A 27,256-nucleotide genomic window follows, 5' to 3' on the forward strand; every position below is an offset into this window, starting at 1 on the left:
TGCTTTCTTTTGCAAGCTGTTTCTTTAATATTGCAATGCCTGTGGGTAACATGGAGGTACATGCCAGTGTCAGTACAATGCACCCTGTGATTAGCTCGCAACAGCAAATGCACTTGAGTGCTCATCCCTGGCGGGCAAAGAGCCCTGCACAAGTGCCCTACAGCTACAATACTGAGAGGGAGATGTCAAGAAGCCCAGATTGCCAGCTTTGCCCCATGACCAGGGGAGAGCTGAGCAAAGAGCGTTGGGGGCAGCCATGGTTAGGTGTGGAGCCCCTCAGACATGTCCCGGCTGGGAGCAGTTCCAGCCCTGTCATGAATTGTGCTGAGTAGCTGGGTCCTGCACATCAACAGGGCAGCAAGTGGTAAACTCACAGTGACCACTCATCAGAGACTCTGGGAGGCAGGCTAGGGAAGAGCTGGGAGGTTTTAAAGCAGAGGGGCGGACCAGATGATGTCTGGAGGTCCCTTCCAGCACTGTTTCTCCGAGATGCCAAATATGGGCCTGGGCCTGGTGCTGGGTGGGGGTACCCAGCTATGGCATCAGCAATACATGTCCTCACACAGAAACTATCCCCGCACTCTCAGATGATGCAGTCACAAGCACTTCAGTTGGCTGAGACAGAAAAGAGCTGTAGTATACAGACCTTGCTATACGCTCCAAAAATCTGGACCAGCCCCTAAGCAATGGAGAATGCCCCAGGGGCATGAAACAAGAGGATGAGTGAACGGCATGCCAGCGAAAATCACAACTACTGCCGGTGACTGGTGGAACAACGCAGAGAGGCGATGGAATACGAAGGGGCGTGAATACAGAGGAGTGTGGCGCTAGATGTTTTGGAGGGGAGGGCGAGACCAAAGGCACCTGCTAGGAGGAGCGACTGTATGTGCCCAGGGCTTCTCCAGCAAATGGACAGAGACTACTCAGGAATAAATTGGGTTTGAAACAGAGGAGGTTTTCAGAGGAGCTGGGGGGAGGAGTGGGGGGGAATGACCCTGGAGGTTCAGTTTGAGTGGTCCTGTAGGCTGAAGAGGGGTCAGGACATGAACACAAGTCTATGCTGCAGTGCCCAGGGGCACGGCTGGCCCAGGAGCTCTGGCCAATCCTGTGGTCTTATATCTAAAATACTTTAGGGTACGTGCAGCCCTTACACTTGGAGACATAATTAGGGTAGGGTCGATCTAAGTACCAAACTGTACAGATGTGCAGGGAGGTTAGATTGGGTAAAAAAGGGCTAGCCTGATCTTAGTTCACCTGAGGAGGTGAATCCCCGCAGACCCACCAGCACCTCCGATGCTGCCGACCCCCCTGTGGACTTGCTAGCCCCCTTCCCCCCACCTCAACTTCCAGTACTAAGATCAGGTTCCTGGCATAGCTCCTGGCACTGGTGACCATGTGTACATGCCACACTCAATCTCTGACCATGCAGGTTAAAGCAAGCCACATGATCATAGACTGGGTACCATGAACGTGTGCACATGCCCTTAAACTGTAGCGCGAGGAGGCCCAGCCAGGCCATGCGGGACTTGCTAGCGGGGAATATTGGCCAAGTGAAAGCCACGCATGCCCTGAGGCTGGGGACCCCGGGGTAGGAGGGGAGGAGCTGTATGGTTGGGAATGACACTGGATCCAGAACTTTAAATGTGATGCAGGAGGCATGGCAGTGTGCAGTGGCAGAGGCCACCAGGTGGGCAGCACCCCCTGCAATAGGGCAGCAGGACTGGAGTGAGAGGTTGGGGTGGTCTGCACAGCTCCAGGCACCAGTGGGGCTCAGCTCAGCCTGGGCTTCAGAAATACGTGGCCTATCATTTCATAAGGGAAGTTCCTCCAGTCAAGGAGGGCGGGGGAGCGGATATCCCAGCCTCCACTTATGGAACGTACTTCATCAGGTGCAAGGCGGAAATCCCACATGTACACGTCGGTGACTTCCCCGACAAAGGCCTGGCTGGCATTGTACCTGCCCCCATAGGAGTCCTGCTCCTGCCCCAGCACGACCGCAGCCTCGGGGCTGACGGCATAGTCTGCCTGCAGAGCTTTCCGGGGCAGAGGCATCCCATTCACCCAGAGCTCAGCAATGCCCGTGCTGGATTCCCAGCTGGCACAGACATGGATCCAACCCTGGCTGGTGCTCTCCTTCCCTTGGGCACTGAAGGACACAAATTCCCCACCCACGTACAGGCGGTAATTCTGGAGCCTGTTCTTGTAGAGGAGGATGTCGTTGTCCTGGCCCCTGGTGGCATAGGAGAAGAGGGCATAGGACTTGATTTGCTCCGTGAAGTACCTCAGGCACACGGAGAAGTTTCGCAGCGGCTCATCCAGCTCCATGTTCACAAGCACGGCGGAGTCTTTGCTCTTTCTGGGGAAGATGAAGGCCAGCCATTTCAGGTCTGGGAGAAAAGGGGCACAGATGGGCTCCTCTGCCAGGCAGGTGACTCAGCTTCTAAGACCCCTGTGTCCCAGCAATGTGCTCTAACCGGTAGGCAACAAGCTAGGCACCCCAAGTCTGTCCTCCACCCTCCTCTTGGCCCACCAGGCAGCCAAATGAAGGAGACCTGGGGCTGGGAGGGCAGGGGCAAGCCAGGGGCTGAGTGGCTTGGCACTGAGGCCCTGAAAGGGGGGACCTGAGGCTCTGCCCTAGGTGCCTGCACCCATGGTTGGGCAGCACCGTCCCCATGCTCTTTATCCAGTAACTAATAAATGCAAGGGTCAGTGGGGAGGGTCTCCTGGGCAGTACCTAGCCCAGGTACTGGTGGGCCGAGCCCTGTGCTGGCCCCCAGGCTGCTGGGCTGGGAGGTGGGAGGGCACCTCCTCTGTCTGCGCACAGGGTGATCTTGCTTATAGTCACAGACAAGTGGGGCCAGCAGGGCCCTTAGAAGATCACGTCTAGTCAAGCACCACTCCCAGCCCAGTACCCTAAACCCAGCACTTCACAAGGGGAGGCATAATCCCATCTGGGCCCAGGGTGACAGTGGCCAGTGCAGGGTTGGCATGAACCATGTGGTGCAGGAATGGGGAAATGGCATCAGCCCTTCACTTAAAAAGTCTCATTCAGAAGCAGCCCCTGCTCCAGCGGTAGTGAGGAAAGGACTGGCATGAGGAGGAGAGGTGGGTAGAGCAGCAATGGGCAGCCCCATAGTGCTGAAGGGGGAGCGACACTGCTGCCATCCACGCCAGACTCCTCTGGGGACCTGGGCGAGCTTGCCCCATCCCCTGGCTGCCCCCATGCTCCATCAGGGACAGGCTTGTTCACAGAGACAGTCTGAACAAAGCCCCTGGACATGTCCCCTTTGGCACCTCAGCCCTGCTGGAGATGGGCGAAAGCCCCAGGGTGCAGGGCTATGTGCCCTAGTGGGAGCCGCGGCCAACAGGGACCTACTTGTGGTCTCCAGGTGGTACTCGGCGATGACTCTGCCCGTGGGGCTGGTGGCTGTGCAGGTGTAGGTGCCAGTGTCATTTTTGCCGAAGGAGGGGATGAAGAAGACACTGTCCATGCTCCTCTGCAGGACATCTTCCTTCTCCCACAGGAACTCCCATGGCCTGCAGAGGACGGGGGCTGATCAGCGGGGGCACAGATTGGGGCAGCTGAGACAGCCCATGCGGCAGCAAGTGCTGGGGTAGGGCTGCACCTCAGGCCAGCTGGGCACTGGAGGCAGCAGCTCGGCTTTGAGAGAGCCCCCAAATGCAGGAGCTGCTGCTCCCCATGCCTCTGCCCTGTCCCAGCAGCCAGCACCAGCCCATGGGGCTGTGGAGACCTGTGGTCCTGGCTCCCATGCACAGCAGGAGGGGCTCTGGGCTCATGCTGGGGGTGGGAGCCAGCCCTGTGTTTCTAGACCAGCTGTGAGCACCTGCAGCCCCTCCCAGGGGTGAGGTGGGGCCAGGGCCTATGGTGCAGTCCCTGCCTGCTCCCGATCCCGCTGGCTGGCCCCTGCTCAGCCCAGGGGGAGCTCTGCAGGGAGGAGGCTGGTGCCTGGGAAGTGCAGTTCCAAGGCCTCTGCGGGCGGCATGGGGGTGTAGGCTAACAGGGAAGCCTGCGGCACTCCCTGGACACTGGGGCTGTGGCTGGGGAAGTTGCAGGACCGTTATGGGCCTTACCCTCCTTCTCTGATGGGCAGGGCAGGCTGGGAGCGCTGGAGTGGCGGGGCAGATGCAGACAGTGGTGCCACCTGGAGCAGGCTGGCTGCAGTGGGTCTGGGATCCCCTGGGGCTCTGCAGAGACCATGCCAGCTGCCCCACTGCCCCCGGGCCCCACTGCTGGCAGGTGGAGCATGAGCTTGGTGGGGAAAGCAGCCGAGGCACATGCCCTAGGAGTGCTCTGGGCCCAGGGGGCTCAGTGCACAGGGGGGAGCGAAGTGTGGGGGGGAGCAGTGGTGGCCGAGTGGCTGTGACAGGTGCAGCCGGAGCTGCCCGGCTGCAGGCATTGGGGCTGGGGAGATTCCTCACCCGTGCCCCCCCGACACCTCACAGATCAGCTCCACCTCTGCGCCCGGGCTGGGGTGGGACGGGTGCGCCCGGATCCTTGCTTCTGGCAGACCTGAAGTGTGAAAAAGACAGTCCTGGTTGAGAGGGGGTTCCCCATCCCACAGCACAGCCCCACGCTCCTGATACTCCAATGCGTGGTCACCAGCAGCACCTACTGGACATGCTTGGGAAGGCATGGGACTCTTGTGTGGGAGCAGCAGCTGGTGCTGGGTGTTGTGCCTGCGGCCATGTGGGCAGCACCTGGGACTCCGCTCTCAAAGCACCTGCGGTGTCCCCTGCAGCCAGGGCAACGGGATGCATCTGCGAAGCATCAGGGAGTTCCCTGGGCTCCCGTCGATACTTCTGTCTTCATGCGCAGCTCCGTCTCGGTTCAGCCAGCCCCTCGCAGGGGCAGGAGCTGCAGACAGGGCAGCCTCTGAGCAAGTGGCAATCACTGCCGTTCAGCTCCAGAGGGTGAAGCAACCCCCACCCAGCAAAGGGATGTCACAGCCAGGGCCGCCTCAATCACCTACCTGCCAGGGAGACGATGCCTAAGAAGCCAGCAAGGACAGGGAGCCACAGCAGCATCCTCTCCATCTTCTTCACTCGCTGACCAAAGCTGAGGCCAGAGCCACGGCTGCAGGGAAAAGGGGTGTGATGGTGAGAGGCTTGTGGACAGTAAGGCAATTCTGTGTTGACCCCAGGAACAAAGCCCCAGGCCCCTGTCACAAGCGTAGCTGTCTCCGCCTCCCAGCAGCAGCAAACCTCTGGTGCCTGCTCCTGTACCATGCACCATAATTGCCCAGGACACCACGTGCCACCACTGCTGCTCCATCTGCCCTGCTGCTGGAGCTGGAGCTGGAGCTGGTGCAAGGTGCAGTGGAGTATGGGGGAGGTTTGTAGTTCAAGGATCCTCAAGTATCCATTCAAGTATCCTCCCCCACTTAGGTAGCGCCTGGGGACTTTCCCACCCACTGCTACACTACTGTCCTCTGAGTGAGCTGCCCTTGACTTGGGTGCAAGGCTGCTGGGCTGAGCAGATGGATGGGAGTGTTCATTAAACATTCCTGGTATGTCCTTGAATCACAGAGTCATAGACAACGAGGGTTGGAAGGGACCTCAGTAGGTCACATCTCATCCAACTCCCTGCTCAAAGCAGGACCAGCCCCAACTAAATCATCCCAGCCAAGGCTTTGTCCAGTGGGTCTTAAAAACCTCCAAGGATGGAGACTCCACCACCTCTCTGGGTAGCCTGTTCAGTGCTTTACTACCTTTCTAGTGAGAATATTCTTCCTAAGATCTACCTAAACTTCCCTTGCTGCAACTTGAGCCCATTGTCCTTGTTCTGTCATCTGTCACCACCGAGAACAGTCCAGCTCCATACTCTTTCAAACCACCCCTCAGGTAGTTGAAGGCTGCTATTAGATCCCCCCTTAGCCTCCTCTTCTCTAGACTAAATAAGCCCAGTTCCCTCAGCCTCTCCTCACACGTCCCCCAGCCCTCTAAGTATCTTTGTTGCCCTCCACTGGACTACCTCCAATGTGTCCAAATCCTTTCTGTAGTGGGGGCCCGTAACTGGACACAGTACTCCAGATGTGTCCTCACCAGTGCTGAATGAAGGGGAAGAATCACTTCCCTCGATCTGCTGGCAACACACCTACCAATGCATCCCAGTATGCTATTAGCCTTCTTGGCAACGAGGGTGCACTGCTGGATCATATTCAACTTATTGTCCTCTGTACCCCCCCAGGTCCTTTTCTGCAGAGCCGCTGCCCAGCCCGTCAGCCCCCGGCCTGTACTGGTGCATGGGATTGTTCTGTCCTAAGTGCAGGACTTTGCACTTGTCCCTAGCAAGAGGCTGTCATGTACTCAGCCCTCACAGCCACTTCCCGCTTCCACCAGCCCTAGGAATGATGCAAACAAAGTACTTCTGCTTGTTAACAAAGCACAGAATCTTGGAGATGCTCCCAACCCCTGGAAAAATGGATGTGCAGTCCCTGGGTAAAAGGATAAACAGGATGGATTGGGAAAGGCCAGACCTATTAGCCTGGCTGTCAGCCAGGGAAATATCACAGGCAGGATGGAAAAGCCATAGGGAAATCAGCATGGTCTGTGCCAGGGCCAGGGGTCATGGTGACTCAGCCTAGTTTGCAGTGAGGTCAGATGCTGTGTTTACAGTGGTGCTGACATCAACCTGATGTGCTAGCCTTGGACCTGATATACTCAGATGACCAGATATGATCCTAGTAGCTGGCAGGCATTCAGCAGCGTGTGGCTCTGTGCTCTCAGAGATCGAGAGCCGGGGCTATCGGGCACCATCACATCATTTCATCTGGTTTTCTGAGACCCAACATCACCCACTCGCCTCTGCATGGAGCATGAAGCCAAGTGCTGGCTAAAGCATGGCCCAGATTTGAATGCAGCCCATCTGGCCCAACATGCAGGCTGCAGCTCAAGCCCGGCAGCTCTTCCAAAGGTCCATCACTTACATCATGGGTCAGCAATGTACAGCCCGTGGCTGGTCCAGCCCATGGAGCTGCAGAGCTTTGGCTGTGCCGGTGCCCATGCTGGAAGCTGTGCCCATGCTGCCTCCACTGCTTCTCTCCCTTCCCACTTCAAGGCCACAGTCATCTTCCAGCTCCCCGACCCTGGGGCACCTGCCTGCTAGGTACAAGCTGTGCTTACACTGCAGCTGTGGTGCGGAGGGCTGGGAGAAGCAGTGGTAGTACTGGCACAGCTCCCAGCTGCAGGGGTCCGGTGGGGGCCCAGGCACTGGGGCTGGGTTGCTCCATCCTGAGGCTTAGGTTGCTGATCCCAACCTATGCTGTTAAAAGTGTCTGCCTCATTTTTCACTTGGATTTGTCTGGTTCAGCTGCTAGCCACGGGCTTTTGCTCTGCTTTTCTCTGCTAAATTAAAGTTCCCCTTAGTACTGGGTGTTTCCCCCCCCCACAACCGAAAGAAACATAAACGCAGCCATCAAGTCACTCCTGCATCATCTTAATGAGCTAAGCCAGGGGTCTTACTCACCATGGACCCCGGGCTGGATCCAGACTGTGGGGGCTTCTCCCCGGCTGGATCCATGGGGCCAGCAGCCACTGTGGTGGTGCCACTTTTGAGCAGCAGCATGGGTGAGGGGCTGGGGGGCAGGACAGAGCTGCGTTTGGACAGCAGTATGGAGGCAGCTCAGGTCCGGAGGCCTGCAGCAGCGCGAGGTGTGCTCAGGCAGTGGCGTGGTGTCTGGGCAGCAGCGTGGGTGCATGGGGCTGCTCCTGTTGGCCATTTCCATGGGGGTCCAGGGACCCCCAACTCTGCGGCAGGCCATGCTCCAACTTCCAGCAGCACAGCAGACTATCGGGGCCAGAACAATTCTGCACCAGTTCTGGCCCACGGGCTGTATGTTTGACACCCTCGAGCTAAACAGACAGTTCTTCCAGTCTCACCAGCAGTGTCTCTAGGAGTGGGCGATGGGGCATGAGTAAGGGGGTGCTGGAAGAGACAGGGGGGCCAGGGGCTCTCTCCTCATCCCCCACCCCATCCTGGGGGAGATACCACTCCTGCAGGAGGAGGGGTCCAGGTCAGCACAGCCAGCAACCAGAAGGCTGACTCTTTTGCCTATCCCCACAGCCAAATTAAGGGTTGCCATGTCCCTCACTCACAGGTGAGTGCAAGTTAACCCCATCACTGCTGGCTGAAGGCCCAGGGCACTAACCTGACTGCGTGCATTGCTGCATCTCACTGCCAGGCCCTTCCTCGCAGCATTTTCACTGCCTCCTGTCCGGCTCTGTGGTGCCCCTGTTACAGTGCAGGCTCCTGAGCCAGCTGCAGGATTCCTGGACTGGCCCCAGGGATGGGGGTAGGACTGAAACCCACTCCCTGCTCCTCCCCAGAGCTGCCTGCCATCTGCCCTGTCACTGTCAACCTCAGATGCTTGGGCTGCTCTGTCTGAGATGGGCAGAGGCATGGCCCCCTTGCCCTCTCCGGCCAGCTGGCTGAGGGAACAGCACATGCCACCTGTGTCCACCTGGTGCTAGGGGAAGACTCCAGCTGCCTGAGCCCCCATGGGCTGCCACAGCACCAAGCACCACAGCAGGACGAGGCTGCCAGCTACAGATGGTCCCAATATAGTGCCTCCCTCCAGGGTGCCCCAGACTCAGCTTTAGTGCGAGACAAGGGGAGTTTCCCCACAACAGGAATTTAGGGATTTCTTTTAGGACAATCAAAATTGGTCTTGACAGATTTCCTCATGCCTCTTCCCAGCTCCCCTGGCAGCCTGGCCCCATCCTGCACGCCTCTTGCACAGACCCCAAGTGCCCTTGGGGCCAAGGGATATGAGCGGGCTCAGGGAGCCGGTCCCAGCCAAACAGAGAGCTCAAATAGGCTTTGAATGTGCTGAATCCTAAACACTCAAAAATTACTAGGAGATGGCTGGTGGGCCAGGGCAATGGGTTTCTTACCGGGGTCTAGGAGCCGAAGTCCCAAGGAAACACAGACGTGGGTCACTGCAGACGGGTAAGTCAACAAAGCCCAGCTGTGGGGCTGGGAAGCTGAGATCCTAAGGTGGTCCGGAGCCCTTTTTGACTGTTTTGCAGCTGGCTGAATGCCATGACACAGCGCTGCGTATCCCCTGTCATCAGCGATATGAAGCAGGTTTGTTCTGATATGGAAATCGGAAGGACCTTACATGTCCTTCAGGAAATGCATCTATTTTTGGCACTGGTATAAAACCAGGCATGCAGGAAGTGAGATCCCAGTGGTATAAGACCAGGGAACCTGCCCCAGGGCACCCAGAGTGACCTTATGAGGCAGGAAAAGGTCCCTGGGCATTGTTCTTGCTGCTTGTTTCTTGTCCGTGGTGAGGCAGGATCTCTGGACATGGCCATTCAGGCCAGCATGGACTTTTTTATTGGACATGCACCAAGCCTCCCTGGTTGTGGCAGGCAGACAGACTGAATATGCACTAGATCTGCCACCTCACTAGTAAACTTTTAATCCAGTGGGGCCCAGGCTTTTTGCCTTGTGGGCCAGAGGAGTAGTACTGGGTCTGTCCATGGGCTAGATCCGGTCCATAGGACTGATCCAGAGTGCTGGACAGGCACAGCAGGGGCCTGATCTGGCTGCACAGCAACAGCCAAGCTGGCCTCATGGCAATGGGTTGGCTCAGGCCCAGGCCCTATCCAGCTACTAGGCAATGAATGGCCCAGGCCTGCCTGGGGCCTGATCCAGCCGTGCAAGGTTAGGAAATTTGGCAGCAGAGTGGCAGTGCCAGGGTTAAGTGCCGCTGCTTCCCTGCTGCCATGTTTCTAGACCCTTGGGGAGCCCCACAAACCAGATAACATGGCTCCTAGGGCTGGAGGCTGAGCCCCCCCCCCCCAAATGCAACCCATCTACCAGCACTCCATGGAAAATGTCACAGTGACCTGCCTGCTTGCAGCTGACAGAGGCCTGCACGAGCCTAGGTCACACCTGGCAGGACTCAGGCTAACTGAGATGCACAGTTTGCTCCTTGTTTTCTGCTTTTACAGTGCAGGGCTCCCTGGTGCCTCAAGAAGAGCAAGCACCAGCTAGGGCAACTTCACGGGTGGTTCACAATTCATGGGTGTCCTGATATCTCTGGTGCTGCCCTTCCTGGTTATGCCTGTTTTCTAGTGCATCTCATCCCTGACTTGAAATCCAGCTGACCTTGACGGGTTACTGAGCTTCCAAGGGTCTTAGCCTTGTTCTCTCACTGATCCTTCAAGGTTTTACAGTACTGGGTGTTGGTCGGCCATTCACATTGCCACTGCTCGAGCCTGCCACCGAAGATCCCCAGTTCTTAACCAGCAACACATTCAAAACACACATATCAGAACAATAGCTTGCAAACGTCACTGTTAGAGCTGGGAGGCAGTGGAATAGACTGAGGGAAGTTGTGGACTCTCCATCACTGGAGTTGTTCAAGAAGAGATTGCAGGACACTGGTTGGGGATGATCTAGGCATAGTGATACCTATACTCTACTATAGGTACTTCCCATGGTACTGGGCTTTGCTTGTTGCCCTGCCCCTGCCTTTTTGCTACTCATCAAGGTGTTTATAAGCCTTCCTCAGAGGCATCGAATGTTGGCTACTAGGGCTGTGTGAAGCTTCGGGTGGTGATTCGACCAAATCAGGCCAAATCGTTGAATCGAATCAGGGGACCAATTTAAAGGTCCGAATTGACTCTGTTGGGGAAAACTTAGTCCCCGGGCTCATTAGGCGGAGGCTCAGATGAATGACAACATAAGTTTAAAGACTTGATTTATTAAAGAAAGCATTCTGAACAGACAGCTGCCCCGAGAGGAAACTGTCTGTTCTACTTCGCACGCAGCTTGATTAAATAGGAAGTATGACATCACGTGCATAGTAACAGATACACCAATCATCAATAGTCACACTCTTCCTATACTAGTATCCTGTTTTTACTAAACTAGAATAAGATTGTTCCAGTTTGTGCTTAGCCTAGCAGTTTTGGGGTCATGCCCTTTGACTTCCTTATAGCTTAAGCTGGGTATGTGATCTGCTCGCTTACACATAATGGCGATTCAACTCCGTTCTGTTCCCCTTCAACTCAAGGATCTCCAAATCTTTGGAAAAGGTTTGGAGAGCTTTGGTGATTCAGGCAGTCCCCGGTGGCTGCAGCAGGGACCTGCAGCCGACTCCGAGCTGGTAAGTACTAGGGGCAGGGGAGGGAGGAGGGGAACATGGGGGGAACCCTGCCAGCCCCCCCAACGCTCCCTCGCTCCTCCAGCCTCCCATGGATGCCCCCCACCCACCCCAGCTCCCGGTACTTTAGAAAAAAGCTCCAGTGCTCAACAGGAGATGCTGGGTGGGGGGGCAATCCCTGCTGCCCCCCACTACCCCATGCTCCCCGGCCCCTCCACCGGCGCCCCACCCGAGCCAGCTCCAGCCCTTTAAAAAAAAAAAAAAGCCAAAAAAAGCCCTGGGACTCACCACTCCTGCAGTGGCCTTGGGATTATGGGAGCTCATGCAGAGCCCCGCACATGGTGTGGGGCAATGGGGGGGTGGGGATCACCCCCACCAGCACAAGCCGTGAGTCCTAGGGGTTTTTTGGGTTTGTTTTTTTTAAAGGGCTGGAGCTGGCCCAGGCAGGGCACCTGTGAGGGGGCTGGGGGAGCAAGGGGGGGGTCCGGGGGCTTGTGCAGAGCCCCCCATGCAGCTTGGGGCAGTGGGGGGCAGCAGGGATCACCCCCCCCCCCCACCTGGCAGCACCCACTGAGCCAGGGCTTTTTTTTTTCCAAGAGCGGGGGGAGGCAGGGCAGCCATTGCTGGGCTGGGAGAGGGGCAGGGGATTGGCCTGGCCTGGCTGATTCGGAGATTTGCCCAGATTGAATCAGGACAGCGATTCGAATCACCAAATCGAATCACTGTCCCCTGAATCAGCCAAATCTGAATCCAAAGCGAATACTAGCCACTTCGCACAGACCTACTGGCTACAGCCAATGCTGGGGACTGACTATGCTGTGCCAGTGTTTCTGCTGGGACCAAAGCTAGGTCTTGCCCCTCTGCTCAGGGTCAGACTGATGCCATATTTGGGGTCGGGGAGGAATTTTACCGCATGGTCAGATCGGTGTGGACTGTAGGGAGGGGTTGCTTTATTCTGAGCAGGGTCGTGGTGTGGCAGAATACCATCTCTGTCTCTCCTCAGACTCTGCTATCTGACAATTTGGTTATCATGGTCACTGCAAAGGGCAGACTCCTTTGATCCCATCTCTTCAGGTGACCCTGAGTTATAACCTGAGCTGGAGACATCCCTGAAGGAGGAGGGAAACCTGCTCCCTCTGCCTACGTGACTGGCATCCCACACCTGAGTGGGGGCTTAAATGCCCTATTGCTCTAAGCCAGGGGTGAGCAAAATGAGGCCCGTGGGCTGGATGCAGCCCACCAGGCCATTCTATCTGGCCCACGGGGCCCCTAAAAAATTTAGAAAATTAATATTAATCTGCTCCTGGCTGCCAGTCACACAGCCTGCGATGGCTTCCCAAAACTCAGTAAGAGGCCCTCTGCCCAAAATAATTGCCTGCCCCTGCTCTAAGCAATGCCAACATGACTGGGAAGGGGCTAAAGAGCCTGCCAGTCTACTTGGCAACAAGTGATGCATACCAAATTGGTTGGCTGGCAGCCAACAGTTGCTGGCCTTCATTGGATCAAATAAATGAGGTCATAAGGTCTATATAAGTTAAGGACTGCCCAAGAAGAGGCGCAGTAGCTATGATGAAAACTCAGAGAGAAGCTGGACCATCTGAAACTCTCTCTCTCTCTCGAGACTTATGATCAATCCACTGTTTGCCTCCAGAGGGAATCTCCATCAGCCTCTGGATGATACTTGTGGGTAAGCGACCTGAGATCTAGCTTGCAGTAACTCAGATGCGAGATCAAATGCTACCATGCCACTGTTTGCTCTGTGGGATTTCTCTGATATTGCTCTACGCTGTACCCTATTCCAACCCTTCTCCTTGTAACCAATAAAGTTCTCCTTTGTACCTAGCGTGGGAGACTTACTGGGCGAGGGCCTAGATTGTGCCTTGGGGTCCCCTTGGTTCAGCTGACTAAGGGAGACCACTACTTGTGCTTCAGTCTGTGGAAAGCACACCAAGTTCTTGCAGTGGGTCAAGTACCCTCAAGGACTAATAGTCCTGTGTTTCCCAGAGGGCACAGGTCCCAGATCAGTCCAGACTCTGGGTGGTGGCAGCATTACCCCCAGGCTAGCGGGTGTGCTTCAGGACAGGGGCTGGCCAGATGCAAGGCACCCCCAGGGAGGCACTCTGAACCTGGAAGGTGGTCGGGCACAGTGAGGTAGGTGGCTCAACGCAGGAGCACCCCCTACTGGCCTGCCACACATGGCCTCTACCTGGGACCTCTTGAGCGTATATTGACAACATTTTGTAGGATGTTAGCTGCCACGGTTTCCCTGCTTTACCTGTGGCCAGTTCGGTTGGTAGGTCTATGTTGTATCAGGGCTGCCGACAGTCTGATGTAGAGTGTAGATTATGGTTTGTATGGGATGGCTTGGATAGGGATGATCTTTCCAGCCCTGCGTCTCTGTGACTCTATGAAAGCATTCCTCATGGGCACTGGGTGTTGGCTGCAGCCATGGGTGGAGATTTTGACAGGGCTGTGCCACTGCTCATGCTGGGATTTAAACCCACAGGTTGCTGGCTTGAGGGTCTTCCCCTCTGCTCGGGGTCAGACTGATGCAGTATTTGAGGTCAGAAAGGAATTTTACCCACTGGTGAGATTAGTACGGCGTTGGGGGGAGGGTGCCCTCTTCTGTTGTGGAGAGCATGGCCTCTGCCTGGGCTCTCTTGTACCTGTATTAACAGCCTTTACAGCAGCAGGACATTGGCTGCTGTGGTCCCCCTGTTTTACTAGTGGCAGGTTTGGGTGCAATGTCTTGTGTTGTGTCAGGGTTGACTGTGTAGTTCAGCTAAGAGGTTGGATGATGGGTGTGTCAGTGATGGTTTGGACAGGGCTGATCCTGTCTCAGGCAGAGGGCTGTACTAGATGACCCATTGAGGTCCCTTCCAGCCTGATGTCTCTATGATCCTCTAAAGTGAATATTTTTACATTTGGATGGACATCAAATGTAACATTGCTGTAGCCTGAGGTGACCAGTCCAATAGCAACAACCCCCAGCTCCCTTGGGCATCCCTTTCTAATTTTGCTGGTACTTTAATCTCCTCCGCATTCCCAAGGCTGCGTGTGAGCATCCGGTCAGATGTGAACAGCAAGTGCAACAGTTGTTCATCTGGCTCAGCCTGGGGCTGCTCTGGGGGAACAGAGCCTGAGCCAAATCACTGTTACTGGGAATAAGTGGCCCCTGGGGAGCTTGCTGGGAGGGAATACCTGTGCCACAGGCATGAATCCAGCTCCTTGTTGCTGCAGGTCCTGGCCAGACTTGGGTCTTTCCTGGCCCATGGCCCCACTCACCACCGGCTCTAGCAGCAAGCTACTCTGGGAGGGAATGCCCTTGCACCTCCAGGCCCTGCAGTGCCCACTGGGATTTGGACACTTACCCCAGGGGCAGCCTGCACTCATGCACCAGCATGGCACAGCTTCCACCTCATCCCCTAGACTTCTTCTCCCATGGAGCAGCAAAGCCAAGTATAGACCCAGCCCCTGACCCCAGCCCTTGACCTCAAACCCAGCAGCCTCGTCTGCTCCTCCTTGTGGCTTTTGCTGGATTCAGTGTCCCCTGCACTGAGCATTGGGATGGGATTGTGTGATCCAGTCTGTGCCACAACAAAGGGTAGAAAATGCCTTTTTTTCCCCACAGAAAAAAGGTGCAGCTGGCTGTCCTTGTCTAGGCCACAGCAGTGCCTTCTGGGAGTCCTCTGGCTGCACAGGTTTTGAGCGGCCGTTGATGGAAGGAGTAAAGGTGTTGCCAGAAGCCATTTATTTATGGCATTTTCCCATTGACGTACATCTGACGGTGCATCTCAAACATGCTCCTCATTGGGTCTTCCTGCATACATCCATCATCGTCTGTGATCTAATGGAGGGCTGCCTGATCCCAGCAGCTGGTGGTTGCATGCCACATGGGCTGCACCTGGGCATACCACAAGCTCCCAGGCCCCATGCCACGTGGGCTTCCCCCACTGCCTGGCTCCTCCCCCACGGGCTTCTCTACTATGTGGGATCTCCAAACCCTGGGCGTCACAGGTTGTGCTGTCCCACCCCACAGAGGTTGGGATAGGAAGCAGAAGCTGGAGGAGGGATGGGGACCCCAGCCACAACAGCACCCAGAGTGATGGGGAGAGTGGCACCCACGCGGGAGCCCACAGGCTGAGGTACCACCTTGCTGGTGGGTACGATCTGTGGGATGCTGGTTAAATCCTGTTCTAGAGCAGTGGTTCTCTACCTTTTTTGTACCAGGACCCATTTGTAAACATTGATGGCCAGTCCTGACTCAGTGCCCCTCACTCCCGACCCGCTGTCCTCCTGCCCCCAAGCCCCAGCACCCTGGTGTGTAGGGGAGGGGGTGGGTGCATGGGGCAGGGGGCACCCAAGCAGCTCCTCACAGGGGGGGCTGGTTCAGGGATGCCCAGGAGATCCCAGAAAAAGCCCTGCCCAGGCTGCAGAGGGAGGTGAAGCCCCACAGTCAATGACTTGCTGTTTTTCAGATTCTTCCAGAGCAGTGTATCTCAACCCATGGGTCACAACCCAGAAGTGGGTTGCAAAAATATACGAAAGGCTCACGAACAAACTTTAAAAATGGATCAACAAACTTTAAAAAATGGATTCTCCTTTAAAGGAGAAAACCATGGGAAACTATGGCTTTTCCCTTGCAAGCTGGCAGAGCTCCAGCCATGACAGTCACATGGGGAAGAGCAAACATGATTTTTATATAGGGAAATCCTGCCTCAGCAATCTGCTGGCATTCTTTGAGGGTGTCAACAAGCATGTGGGCCAGGGGGATCCAGCTGACATAATATATTTGAACTTTCAGAAAGCATTGACAAGGTCCCTTACCAAGGGCTTAAAAAAAAAAACACGTGTTGCCACAGAATTGCAGGGAAGGTTCTTTGCCCAAGATTGCAAATGATACCAAATTATTCCAGGGAATCAAGTCCCAAGCTGATGGAGAGGAGCTGCAGACGGATCTCACCAAGCTAAGTGAATGGGCAAAAAAATGACAGATGAACTCCAACGTTGACAGGTGTAAGGTAATGCACTTGGGGAAAAATAACCTCAGCTGTATGTACATAGCGCTGGGCTCTGAACTAGCTGTCAAGGCTCAGGAAAGAGAGCTTGGAGTCACTATAGACGACAGTTCTTTAAAACATCAGCTCAGCGTGCAGCGGTGACCAAAAATGCCAATAAAATATTAGGCATCATTAAGAGTGAAATTGAAAATAAAACAGAGGATATCATCCTGCCATCACACGAATGCATGGTGCACCCATATCTTGAATAGTGTACAACATCATCCTGCCATTACACAAATGCATGATGCACCCACATCTTGAATAACGTACATAGTTTTGGTCTCCAAATCCCCAAAAGGCTGTAGTAGAATTAGAAGAGGTAGAGAGAAGGGCAACCATAATGATCAGGATCTTGGAGCATTTACCACACCAAGAGAGACTAAAAATCCCAGTGGGCACTGCAGGGCCTGGAGGTGCCAGGGCATTCCCTCCCAGAGTAGCTTGCTGCTAGAGCCGGTGGTGAGTGGGGCCATGGGCCAGGAAAGACCCAAGTCTGGCCAGGACCTGCAGCAACAAGGAGCTGGATTCATGCCTGTGGCACAGGTATTCCCTCCCAGCAAGCTCCTCAGGGGCTACTTATTTCCAGTAACAGTGACTTGGCTCAGGCTCTGTTCCCCCAGAGCAGCCCCAGGCTGAGCCAAATGAACAGCTGTTGCACTTGCTGTTCACATCTGACCGGATGCTCACATGCAGCCTTGGGAATGCGGAGGAGATTAAAGTAACAGCAAAATTAGAAGGGGATGTCCAAGGGAGCTGGGGGTTGTTGCTATTGGACTGGTCACCTCAGGCTACAGCAATGTTACATTTGATGTCCATCCAAATGTAAAATGATTTACTTTAGAGGATCATAGAGACGTCAGGCTGGAAGGGACCTCCATGGGTTATCTAGTCCAGCCCTCTGCCTGTGGCAGGATCAGCCCTGTCCAAACTATCACTGACACATGAACGATTGGTGTCTCCCAAGACTGGAGGGGCACCATGCCGGCGAGTGGTGAGCGGGGACTGCCTGCAGCCACCAGTATCGGTGTCAGCAGCAGTGAGCGGGGACCATGTGCAACTGCCGACATCAGTGTCATGGTCAGTGAGTGGCAAGTGGGGACCACCCGCACCCGCCACTGGTGGTATTGGCAGCAGTGGGGAGTGGGTTGGTGAGCGGCGAGGGGGGACCACCCACAGATGCCACTGGCTGCATTGGTGGTGGGGGGGGGGTGAATGGTGACCACACGTAGAAGCCAGTGGCAGCTTCAGTGGTGGCCAATCTCGGGGGGGCATGTGCCCCCACCATGCCCTCTCTATGCATTGCCTATGGCCAGACACATCCATCATCCAACGTCTTAGCTTAACAACACACAACACAAGACACTGCACCCAAACCTGCCACTAGTAAAGCAGGGGGACCACAGCAGCCGATGTCCTGCTGCTGTAAAGCTGTTACCTAAATCAGGTAGGTCTGTTTAGTTTGGAAAGGAGAAGGCTGAAGGGGAATATGATAGAGGTCTATAAAATCATTATGGGTGTCAACCCAGTGAACCGGGAGCTGTTGTTCTCCAAGTCCCAGAATATTAGGACTTGGGGGCACCCGCTGAAATGAGTAGGTGACAGGTTCAAAACTAATGAGAAAGGACTTTTTTATGCAACACACAGTTAACCTATGGAATTTGTTGCTACAGCAGGCGGTGGAGGCAGAGAGCAAAGCCAGGTTCAAAAGGGACTGGGTAAATTCATGGCTGGTAGATCTATTAATGGCTGTTGAACAGACTGGTGGGAGATGTTTCCTCTGGCATCTTTAATCCAATAATGCTGGATGCCAGGGAGGACACTGAAAGGGGAGAGATGACTCTAGAGTTGTCCAGTTCTGTGCTCTCCCTCTATAGCATCCATCTGCCACTGTCGGAGGAAGACTACTGGGCCAGATGGGCTGCTGGTCTGATGCAGCACAGCACTTCTTGTATTCTTACGCTCTCCCTTATGCTTGATTGCAGCGGGGTGCAGTGGCGGGCAGACATCTGGCGGGGACAGAGCCTCTGGAACGAGGCAGAACTGGGGAAAGAAGGGGAGGGGGTAGGCTGCAAAGCCTGTGGGCCTATCCTGCTTTCACAGCACCACGGACTCTCTCAGCCTGGGTTTCACGACCACGTCCCCTTTGATTTCATACTGCAGGTTCCGCCAGCCCAGGGCGCAGGGAGGCAGCCGCAGGGAAAGATAGGCAGCCCTCATCTGCGCTGGTGACAGCACATACTCCCACATGTATACGTCAGCCATCTCCCCTGTGAGTGAGTTGTATGGGTCGAAGCTGCCCCCGTAGCCATCCTGCTTCTGCCCCAGCAGGATCATGGCCTCGGCGCTGATGAAGTAGCCTTTCTGCAGCCCCTTCCGGGGCAGGGGCTTCCCGTTAATCCAGAAGGTAGCAAGGCCCATAGCGGATTCCCAGCTGGCGCAGACATGGTCCCAGTCCATGCGATTCTCTGGGACGTGGTACATCACAAACTCCCCCCCCACGTACAGCCGGTACTCCCCGGACTTCAGCTTGAAGATGAGGATCTCACTGTCATGGGCCTTGCTAGCATAGGAGAAGAGGCCGTAGGGCCGGGTCTGGTCGCTGAACGACCGCAGGCAAACGGTGAAGTTCTGCAGTGGCTGCTCTGGCTTCGTCTGCACCCTGACATAGGCATTGCTCGGGTCATTGCGGAAGACAAACACCTTTTGGTACAGGTCTGGGGGAGAGGAGAGATGGCCAGTGGGTTACCCAGGGGCAGGAAGCACTGGGGTCTCTCCCAGCTTTAAGGTTGTGCCCCACGTTCAGATGAAAGCTGGATAGAAACCAACTCTAGCATGGTTACGCATTAGCAAGCAATAGTCGGCTCATTTTGTAGTTGGATAAACCTTCTTATGGCAATGGCATCATGATTATTTGGCATGTGTAGCTGGTCTAAATGTATTGTATGACTACCCAGTTCGTTGCATAATGCATGTAACGAGTGGCAGGGGCCCTAGTGCATCTTGTCTGCCCATCCACAGAGCCAGCTACACAGCCCGATGCTGCCACCAGTGCACCTGCCTCTTGGCCCCAAGCCTTTCTGCGACTGCACTCCCACCACCTGTTCCCTGGCCAGGCCACACAGATACCCCTCTCCCTGGGGAGGGTCAGGATCTCCCTGTGCTCCGACCTGCTAGAAGTGCAAGAGGACCCCAGCTTCCCACCTGTGAGCTCTGGCTCTTTGAGAGGACAGGAGCCCTCATGCCCAGGTCCCTCTCACCCACATGGGATTTGGACCTGCATGGAGCTCTGACCCCCGACCCCCTGCAATAGCTAGGCCCTGCCCAGAGCCCCCACCAGCCCCCTTGGAGCTGCCCCACTGCACCTGTAATGGTCATTAGATAAACAGCACTGGGGGGCAGAGGGCGGCAGCACATGAGGAGCAGGGGTGCCAGCTAGAACAAGGCTGCCTCCCTGTCAGGTCACAGTTCTGTCTCACTGAGCCACCACCCCGCTGCCTTGCTTGCCTTCTCCATGCCCCACCTGTTTCTGCCTCCAGGCTGCCCAGTAAGCGCCAAGGGAAGGCTGGGCAGCACCCAGCCCATAGCTTGGTGGGTAGGGCTCTGCTAGGATGCAGCTTCAAACTCTCTCTGGGTGAACGTGGGGTCCCATGCTTCCTGGGCATTTGCCTGTGCCACTAAGCTGGGGTGGGCGGCATCCCCCAAGAGCCTCCAACCCAAGCAAACTGTGCTCTGATGGCAGCTAGTGGTGGGCCTTCCCCAGCATGATGTGTGGGCCTGGCAGCTCTGCTTTCCCAGGCATCTGTGCTGCCTTTTGCATGTGAGCAGCCGGGGTGCACAGGGCGAGCAGAGCTGTGCTGAGGCCCACGCTGCTGAAGTACCAAACATGTCAGTGCCATGTAGGCACGTGAAAGGGAACAGGGTTTGCCCCTGCATCACACAGGAGCCCAGGGTGTCAGGTCAGTCTGGGCTGGTCAAGAGGGGGCTCCACTCCCACCCCAGGAGAAGGGCTCAGGTCTGGACACACGTCTCTGGACTGTCACAGACAGATGAAACTTTCTCCTGGCAAGGAAACTCTGAGAGGAGCCAAGTCAGAAATAGCGCAGGGTTTTGGTTTTGTATGCACAGGTGTGGGTACCAGGGCCCCTGGTGGAGTCTTGCACCATGCTGCTGTTGGGGGAGAAATGGCTGATGGAGCTGGGCATTTATTGGGCACAACACTCTTTATTCCTGAACAGCGTACACAGCATCCTGGGTCCCTGCCGCTGTAGGAATGAAGGGTCTCTGCACAGCATCTCCAGCTCCTTTTCTAACCAGAGCTCTGCTTCATAGCTCTCCGTGTCCTCCTACGGGGCCTTGTCTGGCACTTCTTGGCTACCCACAGCCCTTCCAGGAGTATTTAGCTGGGGTTTCTTGCTGCATCCAGACAAGACCCAGCTCCAAGTGAAAGCCCTCCCATTCCCCCTCCGGCTCTGCTCCTAGCTGCCTTGTGTGCCGTCTGTGCTGTGACGGGGCTCCCACACTTGCTGTCACCCTACTCCAGAAGGCTGCTTCTATTGATCCCGTAGGGAAAGCAGCTGCTCTGCCCACCAGCTTCAGCACGGTTGCATCCAACCCACAGCATACAGCGCATCTATAAATACGTTAAACTCAGCGCTGTACCTGGAGAGTTGGAATGGCAGCATCTAAGCTAAATGTTTTCCCCATAGTGAAGAGACATGAGGATGACTCATTTTGACACATTTTCTTCAAAAATGTCCTCAGATTCCACACTTCCCACAGCACATCACAGCCTCGCTCAGAGAGCCTGCACTTTCTTGCGGAGAACCAGCTCCCTCCACACTCCCTACCCCTAGTGCCACAGCCATTTGCAAATGGGCTCTCGCGCATGGATTTTGAGAGCACTTTGCAACATCAGCATTTACGTGTAGCTGGACTGAACCTGAGTGGTGGCAGGGCGGGAGCTGCTACAGCTGGTCCTGCCTGCACCTGGAGATTAGAGTCCAAAAGCAGGTCCTGGCAGCTTCCTAAGACATGGTCTGAGTAGAAATGTGCACAGGAACGGCCTCTGAAAGGTGCTCTGAGCCCCTTCTCCTGGAGCCGGTCTGCTCAGCCCAGCTGCCCCCTAGGAGCAGTGCCCCAGCCGACCTGCCTCAGCCCAGTATGTGAGCGCAGGTCCCAGCCCGTGCCATGGGTGTCTGCTGGTGCTCACTGATTTTGTAACTGTCGCTTCCCTATTAACATGGAATCGGGCGCTGCATGTTAGACGAGGTCCCCACCGATCAGGTGAACTCAGTGCACATCAGGCCCATCGTTGGAGATGATGGCACGTGTGAAGAACGTCATGCAACAACAGCACTCTCTTGGTGGGCAATCCCTGGCCTGGGGCCCCTGGGGCTCTTGGCTGAGGGCCCCCAAGTTCGTGCTGCTGGGTCTGGATGGAGCACAGCACCAGGGGTGCCCACACTGCGCACCTTGGTGAGGACGTGCCTGAACCCCTCCATGACGTTGCGGTAAGGACCCTGGTCGCTGTTCCCCCTCCTCCAGAGCCGGGCGCTGCTCCTGCCACAGCGGCTTTCTGGGGATCTGATGAACTGCTCTGACCAGAATCCCCTTGCTGTTCACAACTGTGTTTTAGCCTCTTCCCTCCTGGTCAGCTGGCTTGTGATGGCTGTGACTTGGAGACACCAGCCTCCCTGATGTGCTGAGGCTGGAGACAACCAGGTGATCCTGGGCTCCTCCACTGCCGCACAGGGCATCTTCCTGCAGGTTCTCTAGGGCAGTGGGGCCACCCTTTTTGCAGGCCTGCAACACATTAAGCCCTGTGCCCTCCCCGAGTGCCACTATGATCCCCTTCCGCTGCTTCATCTGCTGGTCTCTTGTCTTTTCCTTTTCTACTACTGTGCTGCCTGCCCCCTTCTCCATCTGCCACGTGCCACACACACAGGCTACCTGTGCTACTTGTGGCACCCATGCTACAGGTTGGCCACCCGTGCTCTATGGATCTGCCCTTGTGCCAGCCACTGCTGACCCACCTATGCCCTCCCTTGGGGTGGATGCTGAGCCTGGAGCACCCCAAGTTGCACATCCGTGCCCTACCTGTCTGCGCAAGGATCCCCGAGAGCCCAGCAAGAACAAGGACCCACAGCAGCTGCATCTCCATGCTCCAGGGCTGTTGGGCAAAGCGGGGCTGGGACGTGGAGGAGGGAGGGGAATGCCTGGCCTGTGTTGCTCCAGACAAGGCTCAGGGACCTGGCACCGACCCATTTATCCCCGCGTGGAGGGGCGGGCAGGGGGAGGATGCCTTTCACCAATCCCGTCTCAGGACAGAATTGGGACATGCCCGTGCATGCCAATTTCATGCTATCATGGGGTGGCAACCACTATTAACCCCTTCCTGTGCAGGGCAGACCCCTGTGCACCCAGCTCTGCCCACACACAGAGACCCTCTCCGTATGCACACACGCACGTATGTACGCAGCCTCCAACATGTTTTTGGCCTTTCTCATTAAGGAACCAACCCGATTCCATGGATGCTGTGTGCATCACTCCCACCCCTGCCACCTGGCCTGGTCTGGCAGGGAGAGACCCCAGGATAAGTGATGGGCATCTGAATTTCAGCTCCTTCTTAGACAAACTCCAGGAGAAAAGGGCCTCTGCTTCTCCCCTGGCTGGCAAGAGGCCTGGGCTCTGTGAGCGAGGAAGCCCATCCTGGCTGCCCTCGACTGCCCCGATGCCTCAAAGAGAAGGGAGAGACCCCCTGAGTGCTTGCAGCAGCACAGGGCTGTGGATATTGGCCGCAGAGCTAGGAAGGGCATCTGGAGGCAGGTGTAGGGAACGTGTGCCCTTTGGAGAGCCAGAGCACAGTCTCTCTGCCCTGGCAAAGAGTGATGCACCACCTTCAAACCCAGTCCTGCCGCAGACCCTGCCCAAAGTTGAGAGATGCTGGTGCCTTTCTGAGCACAGCTGTGCAGGGAGGTGGCAACAGCAAGGCGTCTCTGGCAGCATCCAGCTGCCTCTGACCCCCTTGCTCCCATCACACGGCTCTGGCGCTGATCCTCCCAGCTTCTGGCACCACATTTCAGCAAAGACATGGACTAGCCAACAAAGAGGCAGCTGGCCAACAAGGAAATGCTTTAGGGCTCAGTGTGTGTGGCCCGAGAAAGGGGAGAAAGATCAACAGTCCTTCGATATGCAAAAAGGGAGGATAGGGCAAGAAATAATGAGCATAAGCCAGGCAGAGGAAATTTAGGCAAGACAAGGAAAAGCTTGTAGATGCCAGGAGAGGCCTGTGCAGGGGGAGGCCCCTTGGGAAAGGGCAGGGCTGTGAGATTGCTGCACTGGCATATTTACAAGCATTATGGATAAACACATGCTGGGAAGGGCAGGCACAGACCACATTGCTCCTGCCTTGGAGCGGGCAGGGTGCAGGTTGGGGGGAGATCACCTCCTGAGGCTCTTCCCAGCCCACGGGCAGACCTGTGTCATTACCTGGATGTGCGGGGGGAAGCCAGGTCTGCAGGTGGTTTACCTGTCACTTGTCCTGGGCTCCACCCTGTGGCCCAGCCCTTTGCCCCTGAGCGCCATACCCTCAGGTCCAACTCTGCCAGCTGCTGGCCCGCGTGGCTGCGGGTAGGCTGGGGTGCTGGAAGGGCAGCGCACGCTCTGGGGAGAAGCTGGGAGCTTGATGGTTGCAGGGTGGAGGCCCAAAGGGCCTTGGCCCGCAGAACAGGCACTCATTTTCTTGGGGCCGGGCTGCAGGCAGGGATGTCAAGAGGGGCTGCTCCCAGCCTGTGCTTTCTGTGCCGCAGCTGGGGAGCTGGTGTCCGCTGGGTTTCCTGCTGCTCACAGCAGCACCGGCTCCAGGGTGTTGGCTCTGTGGTCCCCGTACACAGCTGGCAGGCCCGCCCCGGGCACAGCCCAGATGTGCTGCTGCCTTCCCTATGCACCAGCAAAACCTTCCCCCTCCATCTCTCCCTGGGCAGAGGCCAGCTGCCTGCTTGCTCACTGGGAGACGTGGCTGACAGTTCAGATGAAGGCAGGCAGCACTGGCACTGTGGGGGCCTGGTGCAGCTGCTGCCAACAGACTTGGAGTCAAAGGGAAACCCCAGCCTCACCAGGCTAGGAGGACAAAACCCAGCTTGTCACTGAGCCACAGCCCTGTCCAGGCCAGGAGCGACCAGAGCTGGGACCTGCCCTTGTGTGCGCTGCCTGCAGCCCCTCTCCCCGGTGGGGCTCTGCCTGCCATGAGCCCGGGGCCGGAGCTCAACCCTGCTGAATATGCCGCCTCGTGCGGGGCAGCCTGGGAGGGGCAAGGAGCCCTGGGAGACCCCAGGATGGTGCAGGAGGGGGCCCTCACTGACGTGCCTGAGCTTCAAAGTGCTTGGGACTGGGCTGTACCTTCCCGCAAGCCCCAACTGGAGGAGCCCGAGGTGCGGGAGCCCATTCGGGGAGCAGCACCCGGCCAGGGCAGGAGTCTGTTGGCAAGGGACTGGATCCCAGTCAGGGAAGGATGCCGTGCCCCGGGTGGAAGCAGCATCCCCTCCCCCTGCCTCCAGAGTGGGAACTGAGTGCCTGTTTTGGGGACTGTACAGCTGAAACAAGGTCCGTGGCAGCACCCGCCTGGCAATGGATCGGGCCATGCAGGGGAAGCTGGCAGGAGCGTGGCTAATTCCCCTGCCTCCGGGGCTGCAGCCAACAGCATGTGAATGTGGAGATAAGTCAGGCTTGTTAGGAGGGATGCCAAGCTGGAGGCTGCCCCGGTCTCTGTCTGGTGGCAGGGATATGGGAGCATGGGTCACTGCTGCCAGACTAATCCCCGAGATTAAAAACTCAGCAATCACCTCACAGGGGGATGAAGGCGATAACACAAATTTCATTACAGACCCATGGTCAGCCTGGATGCACTGGAGGCCAGGGAGAGATGCAGGCACTTTCCATGTATCAGCAATGGCCAGAAGGTCTGGGCACAGACAAGCTAACAGCTTCCTGCTAAGCAGAAGGAGAAGCCGTGCGGCAGGGGCTAACTCCTCAGCTGAGCCGGGCTGAAGATGCCAGGGGCTAGCTGTCATGTACGCGGGGTAAATGTGGGCGTGTGGAGCAGCTAACACGTGGTAGACCCCAGCCCTGTCTTTAGCCCACAGCTGGTTGTACCCACTTATACCCGTATCTCCCTCATTTTTCAATCCATTGCTTAAACTTGGTCATTACAGATAGCTGAAAGGGCCAAAGAACAGAGGATTTGGGGTGAGAAAGAACAGAGCATCAACAGCGATTACCTGTGGGAGAGGCCCAGACTCCAGGGACCATGCATCTCGGCTTTCCAGGAGGCTGTTCCCTTGGGCCACCGAGAGGACCTGTTCCAGCCTGGAGAGGCAGCCCCCCGTGCAGCAGGCTCAGTGGCGGACGCTGGCAGGCCTGTGGGGTTTAGCACGATCAGAAACAAGCTTGCCTCTCTGCAGGCAGCTCTTGCAGTGAATTGGAAATGGGCGGTGCCCGGGCTGCCGCAGGGAGCTCAGTTTGCAGTGCTCAGAGCAGCGAACAGCATTGACTGCAGGCGTCAGCGCCGGGTGCTCCTCTCCTGTCTGTCTGCAGCCCTGCAAAGGGGACCGGGGTCCCCAGGGCTGGGCTCACCTTGCCTGGCGGACGGAGGCTCACGTTCCAGCAGGCCCCAGATCTGCTGTGGGGCCTGGAGCCCTCCCCCATCTCCCTCCCCGTCCCCCCTTTTTTTTGTAGTCTAATTTCTCTCTCCTACATGCTGCTTTGTGCACATCCTTTCACAGCATCTGATGAATTGAGCTTCATCCCACAAAAGCTTGTGCTATACCTATACCTCCTTTGGTTAGTCTGTAAGGTGCAAATCCACCCTGCCGTCTACTTGACTTCAGCTGCACGCGGCTGACGACCCAGCCCAGGCTCCGGGTTGTTCTGCTGTGCCAGTTCTCCTTGTGTGTATGTCTTGTGATGGGGACTAGTGCTGCCCTAACCAGCATGGAGAAGAGCTGGCAAGCAGCCTCTGCTGTGGGATATAAATCACAGCCTTTCCTACTCATTGGCTGGAGAGCTGCTCTGCCATGATGAACTTTCCCTCTAATTTGAGCATGTGCCTCCCATCTCTCATTGGCAGGGCCCTTGGGAGCCTTAATCAGCACAGGATGGGCAATGAGGGAGAGACATTGAGAGCACTCGGCTGAGGACAGGGAAGCTGCAGGAAGGGCAGTTGCGGGTCACCCACAGACAAGCAGCCTCTGGGGCTGCTGGGTGGGCAGAGGGCACGCAGCAAGGCTGCTTTGCTGCACTGCGGCTAACACAGCCCCTAGCAGCGTGTCCCACGGCACTGTTTCAGGACTTTCCCTTTCTTCCAGTAAACAGGGAAGAAAACCTCAAGTGATGTCTCTCCCCCATCCATTGCCCACCCAGAGCAGGCAGAGAGCAGCAGGTTCCTGCCCTGCTGGGGATGTGGAGGGGAGGCTCTGGGGATTAGCAGCAGGCCTCCAAGTGACAGGACTAGCCTGCAAGCATCAGAGCAGTCACAAAAGGCAGGATGCTGCTGTGCCCGGGAGCAGAGCAAGCTGGGACCCATGGCCAGGGTGTTCATGCGCCGTCTGCAGGGGGACAGATGTCTGCGGGGCAGGGAAGGGGCTGGGCCTGCTGAGCTCCTGCTGTCTGTGCTGCTGGACTCTAGTGGGGGCACCTCTTTGCTGGGACGAGGAGTTTCTTCTATTATTTCCCCCAGCACCGAGCCATGTTGAGTTGCAAAATATGAGGACAGAGGGCACTGGTTCCTAATGGTCCGGCCACTAGTGAGGTCCAGGGCTGGGTGCTGTGCCCAGGCTGCTCCCCTGCAGGGTGGGCGGGGGCCGCTTGGCTTCTGCCCTGGGAGCAGGGAAAGGTCTCCTTATGTCTGTCCAGGGCACTCAGCTGCAGCCATGAGCGTGGGAACGTGCTGCCAGATGGGCAGGTGCAGACCCTATTGTGAAATAAGGTAAAGGACCAATGAAAAGGGCTATCAAAAGGGACCATCAAAAGGGGCCAATGTGGTTCCCATTTGCAAAAAAG

At 56.5% G+C, this 27,256-nt stretch overlaps 1 protein-coding gene and 1 long non-coding RNA gene across 6 annotated transcripts in view; one reads left to right on the forward strand and one right to left on the reverse strand.

Moving 5' to 3' along the window:
- LOC102564619 (serum amyloid P-component) lies at positions 1 to 25,658 on the reverse strand. 4 transcript variants are annotated; one of them, XM_019495532.2, is made up of 5 exons: positions 25,477 to 25,658; positions 4,992 to 5,095; positions 4,441 to 4,531; positions 3,377 to 3,537; positions 1 to 2,387 (listed from the first exon to the last, which is right to left on the reverse strand). In XM_019495532.2, the coding sequence occupies exons 1-5, from the start codon at positions 25,509 to 25,511 to the stop codon at positions 1,771 to 1,773; spliced, it is 1,008 nt and encodes a 335-aa protein (XP_019351077.1). In that variant the 5' UTR covers positions 25,512 to 25,658; the 3' UTR covers positions 1 to 1,770. The 4 variants fall into 4 exon arrangements, with proteins under 4 accessions (XP_019351077.1, XP_019351076.1, XP_006272644.1 ...); XM_019495531.2 differs by lacking the exon at positions 25,477 to 25,658 and adding an exon at positions 22,298 to 22,554; XM_006272582.4 differs by lacking the exon at positions 25,477 to 25,658 and adding an exon at positions 8,914 to 9,049.
- LOC109285116 (uncharacterized) overlaps positions 10,928 to 27,256 on the forward strand; it is a 40,034-nt gene continuing 23,705 nt past the window's right edge. For both annotated transcript variants that reach the window (XR_002092786.2, XR_009457579.1), the window contains exon 1: positions 10,928 to 11,141. This is a non-coding gene — a long non-coding RNA (uncharacterized LOC109285116). The remainder of the gene's footprint in view (positions 11,142 to 27,256) is intronic.

The sequence above is a fragment of the Alligator mississippiensis genome, chromosome 15 (genome assembly GCF_030867095.1).
Source record: "Alligator mississippiensis isolate rAllMis1 chromosome 15, rAllMis1, whole genome shotgun sequence".
NCBI lineage: Eukaryota > Metazoa > Chordata > Crocodylia > Alligatoridae > Alligator > Alligator mississippiensis.

Bases quoted from the DNA above. Each gene is read 5' to 3' on its own strand.
- LOC102564619 (XM_019495531.2), bottom strand. From the start codon at position 22,539: ATGTCCCAATTCTGTCCTGAGACGGGATTGGTGAAAGGCATCCTCCCC. The intron at 4,532-4,991 runs GTAGGTGATTGA...TTCACACTTCAG, and splicing joins AGGCATCGTCTCCCTGGCAG to GTCTGCCAGAAGCAAGGATC. The intron at 2,388-3,376 runs GTAGGTCCCTGT...CTTTTCTCCCAG, and splicing joins GTACCACCTGGAGACCACAA to ACCTGAAATGGCTGGCCTTC.